The sequence below is a fragment of the Lates calcarifer genome, linkage group LG8, assembly GCF_001640805.2.
Source record: "Lates calcarifer isolate ASB-BC8 linkage group LG8, TLL_Latcal_v3, whole genome shotgun sequence".
Lineage (NCBI taxonomy): Eukaryota > Metazoa > Chordata > Actinopteri > Centropomidae > Lates > Lates calcarifer.
This window is the reverse complement of record NC_066840.1, coordinates 19,002,151-19,022,194: the sequence shown is the minus strand read 5'-3', so window position 1 is coordinate 19,022,194 and position 20,044 is coordinate 19,002,151. Positions and strand designations below refer to the sequence as shown.

Genomic DNA, 20,044 nt, shown 5'->3' with positions numbered 1-20,044 from the left:
GCATCCTTTTGAGAGGAGAACATCTTTAAATGAAGGTGACACCCAAAGCGATAATGCACAAAAACTTCACAGAGTCATTCCTTCCCTCACCAAGAATGCTGCACCTTGCTAGGAGTGGTGGGGAAGAAGAATGAAGACATGATAGTCAGCTTCCTGAAATGAGAATCCCATTTTTTTTTCTTTGCACGACACCAACCCCCTATGCATTTCCTTAAATGGCAGGTTGTAGCTAATTCATTAAAGGTTGTGACCAGCTGAGGCAGGAGAGAGAAAATGTCAATAGCCTTGTCTGAATTGTAACATATTTAGCTCAATACCACTCCCCTAACAGCTGTATTTTTCATCACCGTGATAGGATTTGCCATTCAGTTTTGACATACCATTTACTTAAACTCACATTCAGGAAAAGGCAACCTTTAAAGTGTAGTGGTTAGTTTCAGCCATAGACAGTCTACAATAGATTAGATTTTGGAGTTTTGCTTGAATTTAACATGAACTTTAACATTAGACAAAAATGTTTTCTTCTCTTTTCAGTGTTTGTTTTTGCTGCAAATAGAGTTACAAAAATCATAGATCAACTTTAAGCAAAAGGTTAAATTCTGGTTATATTCAGTCTTGTCTAATTCTCAGAAAAAGTTGGATGGAAAGCCACTCAGTATCCTTGACTGCATGTACCAATCTCAGTCTGGAATACAGTCAACAGAGATGGACTTTTAATTATGTCTAAAACATGACATAGTTTCCTGTACCCTTGAACATCACTGAAAGTGGACTGATCATTTGCAAGTCAAAACCAACCCTTTATTGTACAAACCCTCATTTACTGCATTAAGGCCACAAGAAGTGGCAGCCATTGCAGATGTCTATGTCCATTCACTCTGCATTCATCTGACATCAGCAGTACTGCAGGTATTCCAGGCATTTGCTCTTGGAGATGAATCAACAGCACAGCAAACCTGCATTGATTGTCTCACTTACACAACGGCGTATCACAGTGTTATGTTCAGATAGAAAGAGAACCAGAAGAGACAGGGAAAGAGTTATAAAAGCAAGCAAGAAGATTCAAAGATTGTTAATGGAAGAGAAATAGAAAGAGAGAGAGAGGTGAGTCCTCTCATCAGCCCTTCAATCTTCACTTCTACATACCCACTACATCTGTCCTTGGTCTGCTCGCATCCCTCACCCCTCATTTGTTGTTCAGTCTTTTACCTCTTCTTTCCATCCACATATTTTTTTCTCAGTTCTTTAGTTTTTGGCTTTTCAATCTCCAACCTCCTCCTCCTTTACTACTCCTTTGGTCCTCAGCTTTCCTGCCTCCAGTGGACCACCCCCTCTTTTTTTATTTTATTCATTTCCCCACATTTAAATTCTACCCATTGTCTTGCTGCATGTCTTCTGTTTACCGTCTTTTCCTCAGCCCTTTCTTCTGTTTTCTGTTTCCTATCATTCACTCCCCTGCACCCTTTCTTTGAATCCTCTCATCAGTTCTGCTGACTCCCTTCTGCCTCTGTTCTTCATTTTCCCATTCACATACTGCTCTTTTCTGCCACCTTTCAATTTTCCAATTTTCCTCTTCAGTCTATTCACCCCCAGTGACCTTTTTTTTTTTTAGTTTGTAGATCATCATATTTCTCATCTTTCTTTATGTGTTTCTATCTAAATGTTGCAGTCATAAAAATGACAGACAGTAGGGTTTGGTAACAGAGAGATCTCAGTTACATGACTTACATTGAAAAGCCTATGCAAATGTTCAGAAATAAATAATATTTAAGTGATGTTTTAGTCACTACTTAATGTGCATTTTCTTTATTATTGAAAATGTTCTCCATTGGGCAAAAGGGAAACCATTTTTGTAATTCCCAGTCAAAAATTCTGCTATTTAAATTAATTTTCTCATTTGATGAGTCATTATTTGTTGGAATGAATTGGCTGGAAACCCACCTATAGTCTTCCCTCCTCCACTTCCTCTGTCCTTTCATTAATTACCCAGTCAGTAGTTCTTGCTCACTGATGGATTCATGGAGTGGCAGGGCTGCTGTGTGTGCGCGCATTTCCCTCTGCTCCAGATGGTAGCAGAGGGACGTATTGAATCAGTCTGCCAATAGGCCTTATGATAGACATGATTAAACACAGTAATTATATGGAAGGAAATTAAATTCTGGACCCCTGTCCTATCCCCCTGTAATAAACATCTGTAATCCGAACACAGGAAAGCATACACAAGGACTATGGATGCAACACAATGGTACAAAAACAGAACACACACACTCACACAGACAAAGAAAGTACACCCTCATCCCAGATTGATACCAATCATGTCACAGCTAATCAGGGTGCTTGGTGAACAAAGCTGTCAGAGGAATCCAATCATATCACAGATGATGGAATCGTTTACTGTGGATGAGGATGGAAGATGAAGTGCATGGCCGCCAATATGAATCCACAAGTTATTCTCCTTTCTCGGAAAATTAAACGTGAGGTTTCTTGAGGATGATGATAATATCTTCTCAAAATTATCAACACACAGTCTTAGTCTTAGAGTTACATGCAGTTGAAGCGTTGAAGACATTTCACCACACGTCTGACAGTCCTTGTCAGTTCTGCAGGGTGGTGGGGATCAAGAAGTCATGAGTGTCACTGAAGTAACATCAAGACACATTAGAGTCACATGAATAAAGATGTGGAAGTCTTCAACTCAACACCTCAACTGGTGTTGAAACCTCACGGTCCCTGTCGCCAAAGTGAGATAGACACTCAACCAGTCCTCCCTACCTCTTCTCTAAGACATTCTGGGAAACTATGAAATGTCAATCTACTTCCAGCTTTTCTATTGAGATTGAACTTTGTCAATTGAACTTTGTTTTGAACTATTTCCCAAGCCACAAGAGGTGGGTTATCAAGAAAATGTAAACACTTTAAGAATTTGAACATATGAGCAGTGTTGGCTTTTCTTTGAGAAAGACTGTCAAGCATCTGGCCACCTAACACTGTTGTTAGATAACAACATCAGTACTGGACGATTCTGTTAAACCCTGGATTATGTTCAGTGACAGATTTTTTATGTCCAACATTCAGTGTCAAATTACCAGGAACCTTAATCGACTCGAATTATTTAGAATGGCACAACCTTATCCCCATACTGTGTTACAAAAAGAGCAGTACTGAAAATAGAAAGACTTTAATAACTGCAGTCAACTTCGGCTGCGCCATGTGTCTCCATATGGATGATCAGGCTGTGTGCCAGTATGCCATCCTAAAAAAAAAACAAAAACAAGCCTTTTAATTACATAAAACACAAATATGGCACAGCCATATGTTAGTATTATCCCCAGACTGACTATATTTTAGAGACTAGTCATTTAACAGATGCTTGCACTCGCAGCTCTCTTCCAACAAGTAGCCAAAAGAGAAAAAAAGAATCTTAGATTCAAAACACAGCTTTTGACAAGAGTGCAAACCCGATCAGAATATTCCTTTACACTGGTATAGAACAGAACACTTGTTTAGTACTCCACATTGATGATCCTAGCGAGCTTTACAAATTGTGCTCAATTAATCAAGCGCAGCATGGCAAGGTGGTAAACAACTTATCTCTCAATCACCTCTAAAATATAATTGCATTGCATCAAAGCAGATCAAAACATCTCCTCAGTCTCTGGAAGCCTTTGGAGGTCCGAAAATAATTATGTTGTGAGCCAAACCTGGCCCGTGGGCACAGAGTTGTTTGATATTTACTGTCTTGAGTCCTTACTGGATTCATGCCAACCATTAACCACCAGCAGCTGGTCAATATCGTGTAGAAATACATGAAAAATGTGCTTCGCTGTTCTGCACTGGGGTCTGCCAAACATGAAACAGCCATGCACATCAGTGCATAAGAGCTTACAATTCAAACAAGCATAATAACGGTATTGCAGCTTTGTATGGCTTTGTCACTGTGTTACTGTCATTGTTGATGCTCGTCAGGAGTTCAGATACCTTTATTAAGATGATAATGTTCTTTTTCTGATATGGTTTTCACATTTATATTGTCTAGACCCACTGTTTTGGGGCTGTTCTTTGACCAGCTGATTCTTGAAAGGCATATTGAGGTGCAATTGCGGTAGTACATACTTTTCAGAGACTCTGAGGAATTATTATTCTCACATACCCACACTAATATGTGCATATAATAAAAAACACAAAACAAATAATTTGTTGTTCCTTTAGTCCAGATATTGTTACCATTGCTCTATAGAGAAAATCCAGCTCCTGTTTTGGGAAGCACTTTCCTCAGGGTTAAAAGCTGACATGACTGATACAACAGGTGCTACAGTGTGCTGAGCAGACACCGGGGCTATGTGGGAAAGAATAAAAGGAGATTTAAAAGGTTGATAAAAGAAAACAGGGAGAAGAAATGGATTAGCGATGGATGGATGGAGTGTGAGAAGAGAAAAGGTGAAGGGGAATCAGAGATGAGAGGAGACGGGAGGGCACTGGTGGGAGAAAAAAAATGGATTATGAATGGAGAGAGGGAGAAAACATGAGCAACGGAGAAGATGGATGCTCGGAAACAAGGGTAGAAAAAAGAAAAGGAGAGGATAGAAGTCAAAGAAAAAAAGGATTAGGGATGGTGGGCTGTAGTGGAAGAGAGAGATGAGATGGGGAAGGGGACAAGGAGGAGAAGATTAAGGTGGAGTGATATGCTTTTATCTTGTAGTGTCTGGAGAGAGAGAGCAGACAGTAACTAGCCATGCTCTCTCTCTCTGTCTGTGTGTGTGTGTGTGTTTCTGAGGATATTTGTGTTTGTGGATCTTCATGATTACATGTGTTCCTCTGTTTGTGTGTCTAAGTGTGTGTGTGTTTGACCATTTATCTGCTTATGTTTGGTTAGTTCTTTTCTTCTGTGTGTGTGTGTGTCTGTGTGTGTCCATATCCACCTGTCTGAGTGTGTGTGTGTGTGTAAGAAACAGGAAGATACTTTTAAATGTCTGCCCTTTGTATCTTTCCATCTGCAATACATCCCTCTGCTCTTCCGCAGAAGAAGAGAGGGGGAGGAGAGACAGAGGAATGGATGGATGAGAAGGAAGAAGGGAGAGAGGGAGGGAAGGAGGAGTGGAGCTTTCAGGGTTGTTGGGTTCATGGATGGAGGGATGGATGGCGGCGAGGAGGGGGGTTGAATACCTAGAGTTGAGCAAATTAAAGTAAAAGCAAAGGATGGATGACAGAGGGGTGCAGGGTGCATCTGGGAGTCCGGTGAACAAGACGACGAGCAAGCTGGGGGAGGAGGGGGAGGCAGACAGAGGGAGGGAGGAGAGGAGGAGGGAGGTAGAAAGAGAGAGAGAGAAGGAGAGAGAGAGGAAGGAAGGAAGGAGAACGGGAAAGAGAGGCAGAGTCGTGACTGTAGGTTGATTTACGGAGGCTTTCCTTTTAATGAAATTGTTTCAGTGACAGAGCCGGTAAAAGGCCCTTAATGGATTGGCTGGCCTAATGTAATGAAATTACTCCCTCTTTCACTACAGAGAGAAAAAAAAGAATAAAAGAGGACATGGGGAGGAGGAGGAGGAGGAGGAGGATGGGAGAGGAGGGGTGGCAGAGGAGAAAATGCAATTAATATTTACAGAACAGACAAGCAGGGTGGGCTTTAGTAGCTACGGCTCACTCGCTCTCTTCTTCAGTGTGTCTACCTCTCTCATCCCTCTCTCTCCCGGTGGCCAGTGTGCGCTGGGCGTACGGCAAGGGAGGGAGGTGATAGGCTGACGCCAGGCAGGCCACTTCAGCGCACCGGTCTCCTCTCTCGCGCTCTCCTTTTCCTCTCCACCTCTCCTCAGGGCTGGCCATATCAGCGCTGAGGTGAGAGACTTAACCTTAGCTTGTGTGCTATCGTCTGGACTGGGTATCCCTAGAGTGTATGTGAGTGTGTGTGTGTGAGTGTGTGTGGGAGAGAGAGTTAATGCCGGTGTCTCCTACCTGCTACCTTAAGCCCACTACTGGGGTATCACCTCACACACACACCCACAGGCGCACACACACACACTCATTCACGCAACCCATCTTTTGTTAGTCCCTCCCCCAGCTGAGCGGACCCTGTCGACTTGCGCCTGACTCTCTCCCATCTCTGTCTCTCATCTGTGTGTGTGTGTGTTTGTGTGTGTTTGTTTGTCTGCGTGTGCGTTTGTGTGCATGGTGCAGGCAACTGGACAGCAACCACATCAGCTGCATCGAAGATGGAGCTTTCCGAGCGCTGCGCGATCTGGAGATCCTGTAAGTAGAAAAAAAAAAACCCCGGTCCTCTCACTCTGACTCCTCCATCTCTCTCCTCCTCCTCTGCCTCCTACTCTCATCAGTCCCTTCTCCCTCTCTCTTCCCCCTTTTCATGTGCTGTCTGTGAAGCATAAATCTGTCCTTGCACTCTCCTCTTCTCGCTATCAGCTTTTGTTTTCTGTCTTATTCTGTTTCTTTGTCCTTTCCTGTTTCTTTTTCCTTTCATGTAAAGATTCACATCTTTCCTCTCCTCTCCTCTGCTCTCCTCGCTTCTCTTACTTGCATGTCATCCCTTATTCTTTCCCCTTCATCTACTTTTCTATCTCATCTTTTTATCTTTCTCTTCATGCTCATCTGCTGTTTGTCTCAAATATATGAAAAGCTTCAACTTCAAGATGCTTTTGTTGAGAAAATGTAGTTTCTTTACATGTTTCTTTGTATGAATTATCTTTAGAGATGTCCCTTTGTGTGTGTGTGTGCTGAGGTGCGCATTTAAGTACTTGTGTGCATTGCTGGCCAGGATAAAGCGTAGCATACCTGTTCATTCACCAGTAAACGTGTCGTCCTTGACTTACAATACAGAAACACACACACACATGCACAATGACAAAGAGTGAGGGAAAAAAGTGTCTCTGCCACCTGCTGTGGTTTATGTTTTCTCTGCACCATGTGTGTTAATGCATATTAGTGAATCCCTCTGCATATAGGGATATGTTAATGTTCTAGCGTGTTTGCTTCCAGCTGTGTATGTGATTGTGTGTGTGTAGTTGAGCATGTGCGCAAGTTTGTGTGTCTGATGTGTCCACATTTTTAGAGCTGCTCATTTGTCACTATGCTCAGAGGTGTGACTGGGAACTGTGCAGTGCTAGGTTGTGCTGGGCAAGGTGTCTACCTTCTCCACACTTGTGTGTGTGCACATCATTGTGCATGAAAGTAAGTGTGTGTGTGTGTGTGTGTGTGTGTGTGTGCACCAATGGCATGCATTTGTTCCTACACAGAGGAAGATGCTATGCTTCATTGGGCATTGTGCATCTTAGCCTCTGCTCAATGCAACAATCATCCATCCAAGAATATATTTCCACAACATGTTTGTGATAAAAATATAGTATATGAAGGTTATACTGTCAGGGCTTAATTTAGTGAGAAACAGAGAGAAGTTAACAAAGATTTTTTTCTTTGGTTGGCACAAGCATTGGTTCGTTTGTCTGCAGGGTTGTTGGCAATGCATTCATATTCTGCCGTATAGTGCTGAGAGGTGAAAAGGTTAGTAGGATTGTTGCTGAATATTATTTATTAGAGGGTAAAACTGTATGGCAAATGAGGCAGAGAAAAAAAAGAAGAGAAAGAAGCAAAGGACAAAGACAGATAGAAGGAGAAGAGGAAAATACAGCAGAAGAGAGGAAATAATGGGTGGAATGAGCAAAAGCAGAAGAAGAGGAGAAGCTTGACATCATCCTCCCAACTGCTGGTGTTCCTGTCCCAGTTAGCATTATACAAATACTGGTTGATTATTACAAGTGGACATAGTTTAGATTCATTGAGAGACACCCAGAAGAACAGAGTCATAATAGTAATAGAGTTAAAGTTAAAATTTGAACAGGAGAAGGAAGTTTTTGACTGTCATGGTTTGAAAACATTGCGATGATAGTCAGATGTTTTTTGCATCAGACAGCCCAAATGAATAATATAACTCTAATTGGTTGTTTCTGGAAGAACTCTGTCTCATTATCAAATGAGGATTTACTGTACCCAGCAACATTGTTGGAGACAGACTTTTAAAACCAGAGACCATTATGTAAAATGCATAAAATTTGTGCTTGGGACATGATACAAACCAGAGCTACAGCTTACGAAAAGTCTGTGTTAATGCTATTGGGTACATGTGTTCTTTTCTTTGAAAGAACATGAGTGCACGTCGAAAAAAAAAAAAAACTACGTAGTACTTATTGAAACCATGGACTCCACTTCTGTTTACAATGTACAATTTTAATTTCTTGAAATTAAAAATTGGATCAAGGATAATGTTGAAAACAATCCTGATTATTTAGAGGTTTTGTGATACAAAACCTCATTGAGATTCCCAACAGTATCAGGCACATCTTGATGAATATCCTGCTAGTGTGATTGTTGTTGGTGCAGTCTGGTGCTGCCTGATGTGTTCACATGAATGATTAAAGAGAGCAGACGATACAGTGGAAAATGGTCAATACATGGCGGCTTACTCTGTGGATCATATTCAGTACAAATTACTGCTGCTAACTTTAAATGTTAAGCATCAAGAAGGTATTTTAGATTTTTTGTGTGTGTGTTTGTTACAGCTTAAAATGCTGCACAAAAAGTTTATTTTACCATCTTTCATTCATCCTGCCATGACTCTCTCTCTTTTATTTCCTTTTAGCAAAGTTAGCTTTTTTTGATTCACCAGCCTCACTTTTTGCTCAGCCACAATAGAAGTGATAGGGGGCAGATAGAGAGGGATCGGCAGCATGAGATACAACATATTAGCAATTCATAAGACTCTGACAGCTGAGTGCTCGGCAGGATTTACAATTCACTGTAAATGCGCAGCCGTTCCCATTCACAGCAGACAGCATGACAGCACACAGTATATTCAGTGAATGTGACGTTTTAATAAAGGCAGGTGTGAGCGTGTGTGTGTGTGTGTGTGTGTGTGTGTGCGTGCTTGTGCACGTGTGCAAAGGGCATGAATGACAGTAAGCAATTCTGCCGCTGGACTGATCTTCATTTTGGGTATCTTAAAACACACACACACACACTCACACTCATGCAGCAGATGTGTGTGTATTCACACATATGCATACACACATACATACACACAAACACAGATACAGACCCATCTGCTCAGTTCTTGGGGTTCATTTCGTGACCGTAGTACAAAATGGGATGGCATGCAGAGGTAACAGTGATTGGAGGTCATGTGATTGCACCATCAGGTAGGTGTATTTGTGTGTGCGCACACCTGGGCACACAAATTGCTGTACATGAATGTGCATGTGAGTATAGGCTTGTTCTTCTGTCTTTTTGAGGACTTGTTTGCGTTGTAGGCTTTTACAGCGAGTACGTTTTTCCAAAGCCTCAGCCATCAGTTCTTCAGAAGACTGTTTTAGGGTTAAGACTTGGTTTTAGGGTTTAGGTTAGAATTGTTAGGTTCAGGCAATCCCTGCTAGGTCTCTTTTATCAAACAGTAATGTTTAATATTATGTGCTATTTGCTGCTTTTCTCTGTTATATCATCATATAATTCTAAATATCTTTAGTAATCATTGGTATTTTTAAGTATTTTCAGACATCTAATAGACAGTTAACCAGTGATTTGAACAAATAATCCACAAATACATTCATAATGAAAATAATTGTTAGTTTAAACCTTAGTAAGGGTAACAACAGGGATTAAGCACGTACTTGGTTAGACAAGGGGTTGGACAGTGTAAGTTAGTGCAGGTCCTCATAAATATAAAAGTCCATGTGTGTGCCTGCATGTGTGTTTTGCTGTGGCTAGATATGCATGTGTCAGCCTATGTGTGTCTGCCAATATCCTTGTGTGCTGTCTTGTGTCTGTGTGTGTGTATCTACACACCTGTGTATGTTTATTTGTGTGCGCACTTGTTCCTTTTAAATCTGTGAGTGTATTTTTAAGTAAGTCCTTAGTGACACAGAATGACCAGTTAATGCATGATGGAGCTTTAAGATGACGATCACTCCAAAAGATGCCCTCTCTGCACACATGTATATGTATGTGTGAATGAACATTTCTATATTTCAGTGTGATTGTAAGTGTGTTACACCAGAGACTGTAGGTAGGCTGGCTGGCAAATGGATACATGCATGTGTGTTTCAGCCATTTGTGTGTGTATGAGTCATGCTAATTGAAAGAAGCGCGGCGCTGTGCGTGTGTGCCACTAACGAATCTCCACATTAATTAATCTAGTCATTTTTAATTAGCCGCTGTTTCTTGGTAGACTAGGCTTTATCTGAGCTGCTTAATATGTTTCACAGCAGCAGTGTTGACAAGTCGAAGCTGAATATTGGGGTGTCGGGCTCATTTTAAAAATGCTAAATAGATTTTAGTTTGTTAGTTTTATTAATCTTGTTGTAATTGTTCTTGAAATAAAGGGGAGTGATGGGGTGTTTTTTTATTATTAAATTAGACAACATGTTAAAATTATGAGACATTTAAAAGGACTGAAAAATTGTGAGTATCTGTTAATGTGACTAAAAGGTATAATCATTTATCTTTGTAGAACAAACTGATAGATATTTGTCAAGAATTCCTAATATTAAAAATAGGAATGCATTGTTAAATAATTGCATTGTTCTGAGATATATAGAGTACTTTCACATGTGTAGACACCCTAAAGCATCACTGAACATGTACATAATAAAATGTATAGCAGTCACACTGAAGTAAAATGCCTGCAAGACTTTTCATTGATTCACGGACGCTTGACAAAGAACCCATTTCTATTTTCTAAGAAATGAAGAGTTTCCGTGAAGTTTGGGGTAAACCGGTTTGAATTGATGTTAATCTTTATGTCTCCGTTTGACAGAGGAGTTTTGCTTCCCTGAAGAGGTTTAGGAAGAAAGACGGAAATGACTAAAGACACTTTTACATTCACTATTTCCTTTGATATCCGCTCCCTTTACTCATATGTCGTTAGATAGTCTCTTTCTCTCGCTTCCTCTTCACTGTGCTCTCTATTCCATGGCTGCCAGGATGAAAGTGGAGGATCAGTGTTGTAAAAGCAAGGCAGTGCTGGGCTATGATTTATTTAGACCCAAAAGGACTGCGGTTACTATCCTATCCTCCCCTTTTTTGCCAGAAGAGGCAAGAGAAAAGAAAGATTTTTTGTGGGTGGAGGGTGTTCACAAAATGGGCAGAAGGAGGGATTTGAGTGGAGGGTAAGAAAGGAAAGAGCGTGGTATCGGTGTTGTAAAAGCAGCCAGTTTCCTGGACATCATTTATTTATCTGCAGTTGGACCTGAGGAAAGGAAGGGAGGGAGAAACCAGGCGATACAGAGGAAGAGATAGGAAGGAAAGGAGGGAAATCCAGAAATATGGAGCCAGAGGCGGGCAGGAGATGAAGAGATATAGGTGGAGGGAAAGATAAGGGAAAGATAAAAGGCAGGGAGAGAAAGAAGATAAAGAAAAAGACACCAGAACAGCACACAGATGCATAAAATGGATAGATACAAGACAAATACAAACAAGAGTGGACAAAGGAGGCAGACCAAAACTTGCAATCTGTTGCAGAGAGAAAATGAGGAAAGAAGAAAGAGGTGTAGGACACAAAGGTGTAAAAGACATCAGAGAGCAAAAAGGAGATAAAATAGGAGACAGAAAAGCAGGAAGAAACACTGATGTGACGTTAGCAGGTTAAAAAAAAAAGAACAGTGATAGAAAATAGATTGAAAGGATCAGAGGGAGGGGAGCAGGGAGGCATTAATTATTGATGGAACAAATGTCTGACTGACTGACTCAATTTGGCCCTTTGTTGTTTCCAGACCACCAAGGCTGTCAGATAGACTCAGAACAGCGATTCTCAAAGCAAGGATGGAGTCCCCGACTGGGTTGCTGGTGTGGGTTCTTCAGTTTTATTATCCTTGCTCCGACTGCAAAAAACAGAATTTATTTTATTACAGTTGAAACTAAGATTGATATTCTGTTTTTTGAATTGCATATCAGTGTATGTCTTAGCTGAAGTGAGAAATGCTTCTGCTCCTGTTTTTTATGTTGCAATTAGCAACATGCAATGTGCAAACACATTTTGATAATATTTTTAATCAGTACATTACTATAGTGAAGATATATTCATTATTTGAATAGTATTTAACATTTTAAATCCCTGATTTATGTAAAGTCAAGTCACCCCAGTGGATGGATAAACAAGCTGAATTTCAGTAATTGCCTTCAGTGCATAAATAAACTTAACAGAAAGGCTGGATAGTTGCACTCGATAATTGCCTTCATCTTAGTTTTGAAAGGTAAGCATCAATATATTTTAGCACTCACCTGTCTATGTCAAAGTCACACACTGCCTCTCTGAATTTAAGTCTGTATGCAACCTGTTATAAACTCTTGTCATAGTCTGGCTTTGAATCCAGCTTGACCCCTGCTGCAGGTCATCTCTTCTCCCTCCGTAATATCCGTCCAGCCATTTTGCACTGGCCTGTAATGAAGATAAACCCCAGTTCTGCCAAGGTGAAAAATTAAAAAAGGAAATTAGCATGCTCTGGTGATTTTAGGTGAGTTTTCACTGCCTGAAGATTAGAGCAGCGAGTCTTTAGCTGGGAAGTTGCCAGTCAATTTCTGAAATTAACTTTTTGGCTTGTCTGCAAGGGCTCATATGCTAACAAAACATTACCTGCCAGGAGTCACTTTCATGGCCAAAATAATGAGTTTACATTTTTCACTGAAGTGCCTCACCCTACCTGCTCTCTAGAATTTCTTCATTTTGATAGAAACAAGGTTACAGTTTTGTTGAGCACCATAGAAACAGGCAGGAAATGAGAAGCTTTTTCGATACAGAAACAAGAGGTTGCCTCACAATCAGAAGGGTGCACCGTGCACAGCAGGAATAAAGTTTTAGACAGGCCAAGACCAAAGACTTTATATGGCACGGGTGTTCAGATGTTACTGTTTTGAAACATAAGCCACTGTAGTGGATGCACAATATTGATTCATTGGTAGAGAAATGTAGCAGACATCTGGCATTTACTGTTGTGTCAGTTTCAGACCATGTTGTGTAATTTAAAGCCATACACTGGGTGGGGAACTGAAAAAACATTCTCATGCAGTATCTCTTAACATCAAGCATCAAAGGTGCCCTTTAGCAGGGTTTCTGCTCTGCTGGGAGATCCAGCTGAAAGGTGTGAATGATCAGCCCAGTATCTCTCAGAATCACATTCATGCACAATTTATGTGTATGCCAGCATTTAGTACTAACACAGGAGATAGTTTGCCCTTTATGTAGAGGTGAAAAGAGAGTTTACATTCTGTCAAGATTGAAAATTAAATACAAGTATTTGTCTGTTATTTAACTTCTAACAGTTAGAATTCAGAGCATGTCCTCTGACAAGAGTGTGGCCTTAGGATGATTCCAACAGTATCCATCTTCAGCCACAAGACTACAAGATGCGTCCACTACAAGTGATGCCTACTACGCACCCACCCTAAGACGCACCCACTTGATTGATACCATTGGTCGGTTTTAATGCCAATTTCAAACCTGTCAGCCTAGTCGCTAGCTAAGTAGATGTTATCTGACATGTCAGCAGAAGGGTTACAGTTCTTTGGTGTGATTTGGAAAAGTACCAGATACGCCTTCTGCTACGCTTTCCACCCTTGTACAGCAAACAGACCCCTTCAAAAATGGCAGCAACTCAAGCTACTTAATCCAGTGTTATTCTTTGTTTTACCACACAAGTCAATCCATTGACATTCTTCAGCTTGTGTTCTGTGATGCTCTTCCAGGAATTAGTAGCATTGATTACGTTATATAAAAACAGCTGTTGTTTCAAAGGTGGCGACACTGGTTTGATGATAGGACACTGAGGTGCCTTTAAAGATCAAAAAACTCTGAAATCTTCCCTCTGTCATCTCCAGACACAGAGATAGACCCAAACTTGACTTATTATTCTTTCACTTAAAATCACGAGCAGATTGCAAGCAATGGTGGCCTTATCATATTTGTCATTAAACACCTATCAGAATCAATTAGAGCTGCACAATATTTCTAAACAAGTGATTTTCCTAATGACAATCGTTACTGATGCGTGACAGTGAACTTGGAAGTGTTGGCATTAAACAAAAAGATTAATCTTAATTACTCAACAGCCCTTTTCATCTCAATACAAGCTTTTGAAGGCTTCAGATTGGTACCGCCAAAGTTCATAAACACATTTTGTAATTTGGAAGTGAATTTCATCTGCTGATTATTGAGAACAACAATACTGGCGGTCTTTGGGCTCTGTATCCATTACAAAGGTCAGACCTTGCCCAGAGCTGCATGTCCTAAAAAGATTATAGCTAATAAACATATTAAGGGTATTTGTTAGAGGGCTTCCCAACTGAGAAATGTGCTCTGATTAATAAAGACTACAAATACAAAGACTATTTTCCTCCCAGTATTTCCATTTCACGTTTCAGTGGTCAAAGCTGTGATGCCACAGACACATCGCAGGAAACTGAAACATGACTTTCCTTTAATGCACGATTGAGATGAGTACCATGACTGTTAAACTCAACAACCCCGCAGTTGACTTTCCTCCTAATACTTTGATTCCACCTTTTTTTTTTTTTTTGAAAGCCTTTGATGGTCAAAGCTGTATGTGATCAAACTTGTAAGGCCAATAAACACAGCAGAAGTGGAAATGTAATTATGTGATAAACACAGTCTTTATATTTGGCAGAGGAGCCACTCGATCCACTTTGTCGGTTTGATTCCCGAGAATTCCTTGTCCCTGCAATCACGTCAGCGCAGATGGTAGGCATTCCTCCTGTAGCGACTAATGACTGTGTGTGCCAGTGTGTGTGTGTGTTTTTACTCAGTGAGAGCTAATTTAATGCTGAGTGCCAGCGTTGAATGCAGGCCAGCCTTCCTCCGCTGTACCCTGAAGTCTTTCCTTATATTATTGTGTTCATTTGTATCAATGAGGAATATAGAATAGCAAGAAAAACTTCCTTTTATCCCAAAAATGTGAAGTGAGAATTGTGTCTGCTACATTTTGATCATGCATTGTTTAGTTTGCCTTGTTTAATGATGTTATTTTACTACTACTTTTTGAAGCTTAATTAACTGCAGTAGTATATTCAGTGCTCCCTTGTGGTCTAAGGATTTTAGCCACCAACCTGTAAGCTAATTCCTGTAACCCTTAGCTTCCAGCTATGTCTCCAATTGAGCATCTAGTCAAAAATCCTACTGTAGAGCTCATCTCCATTTATTATTCTCTGTTCAGTTGCATGTGTCTGTAGTAGGGCACGGTTGGTGGATAGATTGCATTCACAAGGGCAAGCCAATCATTACTAATGCCCCACAATGTCTCAATCAATAATATATAATCTATTTGAAAACACTTACCAAATAGCTAACACCTAATTTGGAATTCCACTGTGTTTTAGCAAGTGTGTCTGTGTGTCTTTGAATGAGTTAATCCAGTTAGCGCATGTGTCTGCCAGGCCACATCAGAATAAATGATGGGTCCCTGTGTGATGATGAATGGTAATTTAGATTTAACATAACTGGACTAACGAGCACGCTAATGACTCCAAAGCTAGTCTGGACGGGCTCTCACTCGACGAGCTCACGCCTTGCATCCCAATGAGCTGGGGAAAGGGCACCCATACACACATACACACACACACAGGCACAGAGAGGGAAAAACATGCCCAAGTGTTTTAATAAATGCATGCATACACAATCATAAATTCATAAATGGTTCTGGCAGGGAAGCACACACGTACACAGCCGCACACACACAGCACACAGGCTGAAGTTGTATCTGTGTGTGGGCGGTGTGTGTACATGTGTGTACGCCTCTAAGAACTCCTATGAGTAGTGGAGAGCAGCGATGTCAGGCTAATATGAAGCTGATTAATTAATAATTATTCATAGGCCAGTTTTAAACCAGTTGAATTAGATGCGGTTTTCGTTCACTGATCTTTCGACTCGACTCATTTTTTTTTTACTCTCTGCTGACAATGAAGATTAATGAAAATAGATGATAAGTACTTGATCATTTTCAGATATAAATACAAGTAATTCTTCAGAAGGGTCTCTATCTCAGCTGGAAAATGTAAAGAGGGTGAGTTCTAAGTGAATCGATTATCTTGAACTGAACCCAGTTTATTTGGCAAGGTGATGGTAATATACTGTATGTTCCACACTTTCTTGAACCATTTCTTTTTCAAATTTTGCTTCTTCTGTCTTTAAAACTAAGAACTAACCACTAAGTGTTTCCTGTAGGCCTATGACATGTACTTGTACAATGACTTTATATTTGTAAATGTCACTACTCCATCAGAGCCACTGTTTCTTAGTCCTTTGTTGAACGACATGTTCAAATATGGGATGTGACTTTATGACACTGTTCCTACATTACCATCATGGATTTCTAAAGCCACTTATTTTCCCCATGTGCACGCAGACTCAATACGTTCAATACCATCAGAAATCTAATAATTTCCACCCGTTCAGTTCCTGAAAAAGCCAATATGTGTCCCTCGGTGTTCAGCACGTACTGGTGTACTAAGTGTCCTTTATCCAGAATCTAATTTCTTACATGGTTACTTACTGGAAGTTAGTCTGAACAAGTTTTTTTAGCCAAATACGAAAGACATATCATTTTGACATGTCCGGACTATGTTTCAAACTATTTTTTTAAAATAATCTCTTCAGTTGCACACTGAAGCACAGTAGGAATGCAGTATGCTACATGTCATTTGTTCACCCCTTTTTAAATCTAAATGGATTGAAATACTTTTGAGACTTCAGTGCAGAAACCATAGACATATTATGCCGATTCATGCTGGGTACTAGAAGCATAAAAAAGCAAAAGTGTGACAGATGAAAGACTTAGATGAGAGCAAAGCCTTTGCTAATAGCATCTTTTACATGTACAGACAAAGGTGATGTTAAAAAAAGATGGAAGGCTGTCTGATGTAGTTCTGTATGATTCCCTCCCGCAGGACAACCTACCTTTCTGCTGATACCACAGAAAAATGGGGGGGGGCATTGAGCTTGAAAGATAGCGAGAGTGAATGAGAAGCAGGTCAGGTGTCATGGCAGTGATGTCCGCTGAACTGAAATGAATTCAATTTTTGAGAAACTGAGACTGTGACCAGGACAGACAGAAACTCAGCGTGTGACAAAGAGAGACAGATGGAGAGAGGAACGGCAAAGATGGTTAGAAAAGTAAGGGAGAAAAGGGAGGACTCACGCTGCCGTTACATGACATGCCCTAACACGCACACACACACACACTGGAAGAGTCCTGGGGTCTGAAAGGACTCTAAAGAGCAGTGGAACAGCTGCATATTTTATGATCGCTTTTCTCCATGAAGCATAGCTTTCTGGATGAGGGATGTGTACCACTGAGAGAGAAGGAGAGAGTGAGAAAACGAGACAGAGAGAAGGGAAGTGTGTGTGTGAGAGTGAGTGTGTGAGGGGTTTTGACCAACCAGGGGCTGTCATAATTCATAAGGGGAGATGGACTGAGTTGCTCAGTGCACTGTAGCTCTACAAGGTGACTTTCACTCAGGCTGTAACTCTCTCTATCTCTCTCTGTATTTCAAACATACTCATGACACTCCCTCTCTTCTTCGTCTAAAGTGAAGAGAGGGAGCAGTTTTTCACCTGCACTATTTGCTTCTTTGTTCGTGTACCTCCATTCTTTCTTTTCTTATCCCCCCTTCCCTCTCATCTTCTGCCTCCTTCACATCTCTTCTGTATCCCCTTATTCTCCTGCTCTTAACTCCTCCCCTCTTTGCTTATTCCTGTTAGTCTATTTTTGCCTCTCTCTTCACCCCACCTTTTCCCCTTTCATCTCTTTTTAGTGTGATTGCAAAATCTGCTGCTGTAGGAATGAAAATGACTTAAAAGTCTGTGTCAGCCAATAGGAGGTAGAATAGACTCTGACATCATCAATTCGAGTATAGTTCAGTGATCATTCAACCAAGCCCAGAGACCAGAATAACCTTTTCTAGTGCTGTTTTTTTTCTATTATATCAAGGGAGAAGAACAGCAAGAAAAATAGAATGACGTGTCTCAAGCTTGTAAGCTGGAGGCAGTCAATTGTATTTCCACCCACTGAGCTGTTGACTTCTCAGCCTCACTTCCACCGGGCCTCCCTTGCTCCTCAAACTTTTTTTCTTGCCAGATGCTAAACTTTGAAAATACACTTTTAAAAAGAAGCTGTGGGATGGGAATGAGTGAGCATTACTCTTTAATGATGTTTCCAACTGCACTGTTATAAGAAAATCATCTCATACACACACAAAGAATGCCACAAAGGAAAAGTACTTAACTGCCAAATGAAATTGCTCACACTTGGTCAGCTGTGCACGCTATAAGAGAATGAAGAAGCCTGGGAGAGCTAATGTAATATTTAAATGCCACATTGAAAAGAAAAAGGGGCTTTTCTTGCACAGAAATAAACTAAAATAAGTCAAGGTAGAAATAATAGAAATATAATTGTTAAATGTTTGTAAGTCTAAAAATTCCCTGATATATTTTATCATTCATTCTTCACTTTTATATCCTAGAAAGTCAATAATCTTTAGCAGTGGTCTCATCATACACCAGACGGAGTGCATAAGATGTCATATAAAATATGTAAGAGGAGGAATACTATATATAAAATGTCAACCCATAATTCTGTCTCAAACAGATATGATCCCTCCATCAAATACGATCACCTTCGTCTCCCTAAATTATAGCCTATTTTATACCTTTGTCCTGTTTCCATTTTGTGAACACTCTTGTCATGATAAACTAACATATGTAATCATAAAACTAAACCATAAGACCAAACCACGCTTACGAAAACACAGAATAAGTGTAAACATGCCTTTCATGTTTGCCAAATTAATGTAAAGCCTATGTCCTACCTTCAGCTCATTTTCAGTATTTCTGTCATTCGGTTGGATGTAGAAGAGTAAAAAAATAAGAAAAGAAATCTTAAAATGCATCTTAAACCACAGGAATCAAAATTTTAACAAAACTATTCATGGGGAGACTGAGTTTCCCCACACTGCAGCTGCTTACTGGAACATTAAAGAGTATGAAAACACCAGAATAAACCAACAAATAAGATGCTGTGGGTCCAAATGAATGATATATATGCTGTTAAGTATCTGTTGTCTTCTGCTATAGTGAGGAAATACAAAAAACAAAGAGTTGCCCATTTGCTCTAATAGTAATGTAAGTATGGTGAAATATCCTGGGTTTTGTGTGTGTGTACATGTATGCATGACTTTTGCTTGAAGTGTAATCTGAACTCAAAGACTCACAACATGGCCAAATAGGGTAGTTGTTTGTGCAACTTCACCAGTACAACTGTCAAAATTAAACAAGACTTAGGGGGTTGAGAAAACTCTGTTGTGTGTGTGCGCGCATGTGTGTGTGCTTGCTTGCCCTACATGTCAGAATATCCCCAGTGCAGTTGGTGTGTGTCCAGCCTCAGCCGCCCTCAGTAACGATTGCATTTCTGTGGTTGCGTCCTGCCTCCAGATCTGTCTTATATCCCCGACGCGTGGGCGCTGGATCGAAGCCCCCGAAACAAACCTTTCTTGAACCTAAAGTTTAGTAATACAAAGGCTGTGCGTGTGTGTGTGTGTGCATGTGTGCATGCGTTTCTGCATGTGTGTGCATACCGTAGAGATTTCTGAAAAAGTATATTCACTTTAAATTCATGTTTTGTCTCATGTTTGTGCTCTGTGTGTTCAACCACATCTTCCTGTATGTGTCTATAGACATATGTATCTGTCCGTGTGTGTGTGTGTGTGTGTGTGTGCGCGTGCACCGAGGGGTCAGAAAAGAACAGAGCAGTGCAGCTTTCTGCTGTTCAGTGATTTTGGTTTGGCTGGCCTTTTGGCTTCTGTTTGAGTCAGCGGGCTCAGCAGAGCCATCACACCCTGGCAACAATCAGCGCCCTGGCAAAGACAGAGGGCCTGACCTGAGAGAAGAGAGTGAGAGAAAGAGAGGGATGAGGCAGTGTGGGAAAGAGAGACAGAAAAAGCAAGTGAGACGGAAGACAAGATTGAGGGTCAAAGAGAAAATTAGAGA

At 40.6% G+C, this 20,044-nt stretch overlaps 1 protein-coding gene across 1 annotated transcript in view; it reads left to right on the top strand.

Annotated features, from left to right (window-relative positions):
* Positions 1-20,044, top strand: part of slit3 (slit homolog 3 (Drosophila)) — a 269,236-nt gene that overhangs the window by 165,106 nt on the left and 84,086 nt on the right. The window contains 1 exon segment of the mRNA XM_051072519.1: positions 6,172-6,243. Coding sequence (XP_050928476.1) covers positions 6,172-6,243 — 72 coding nt within the window.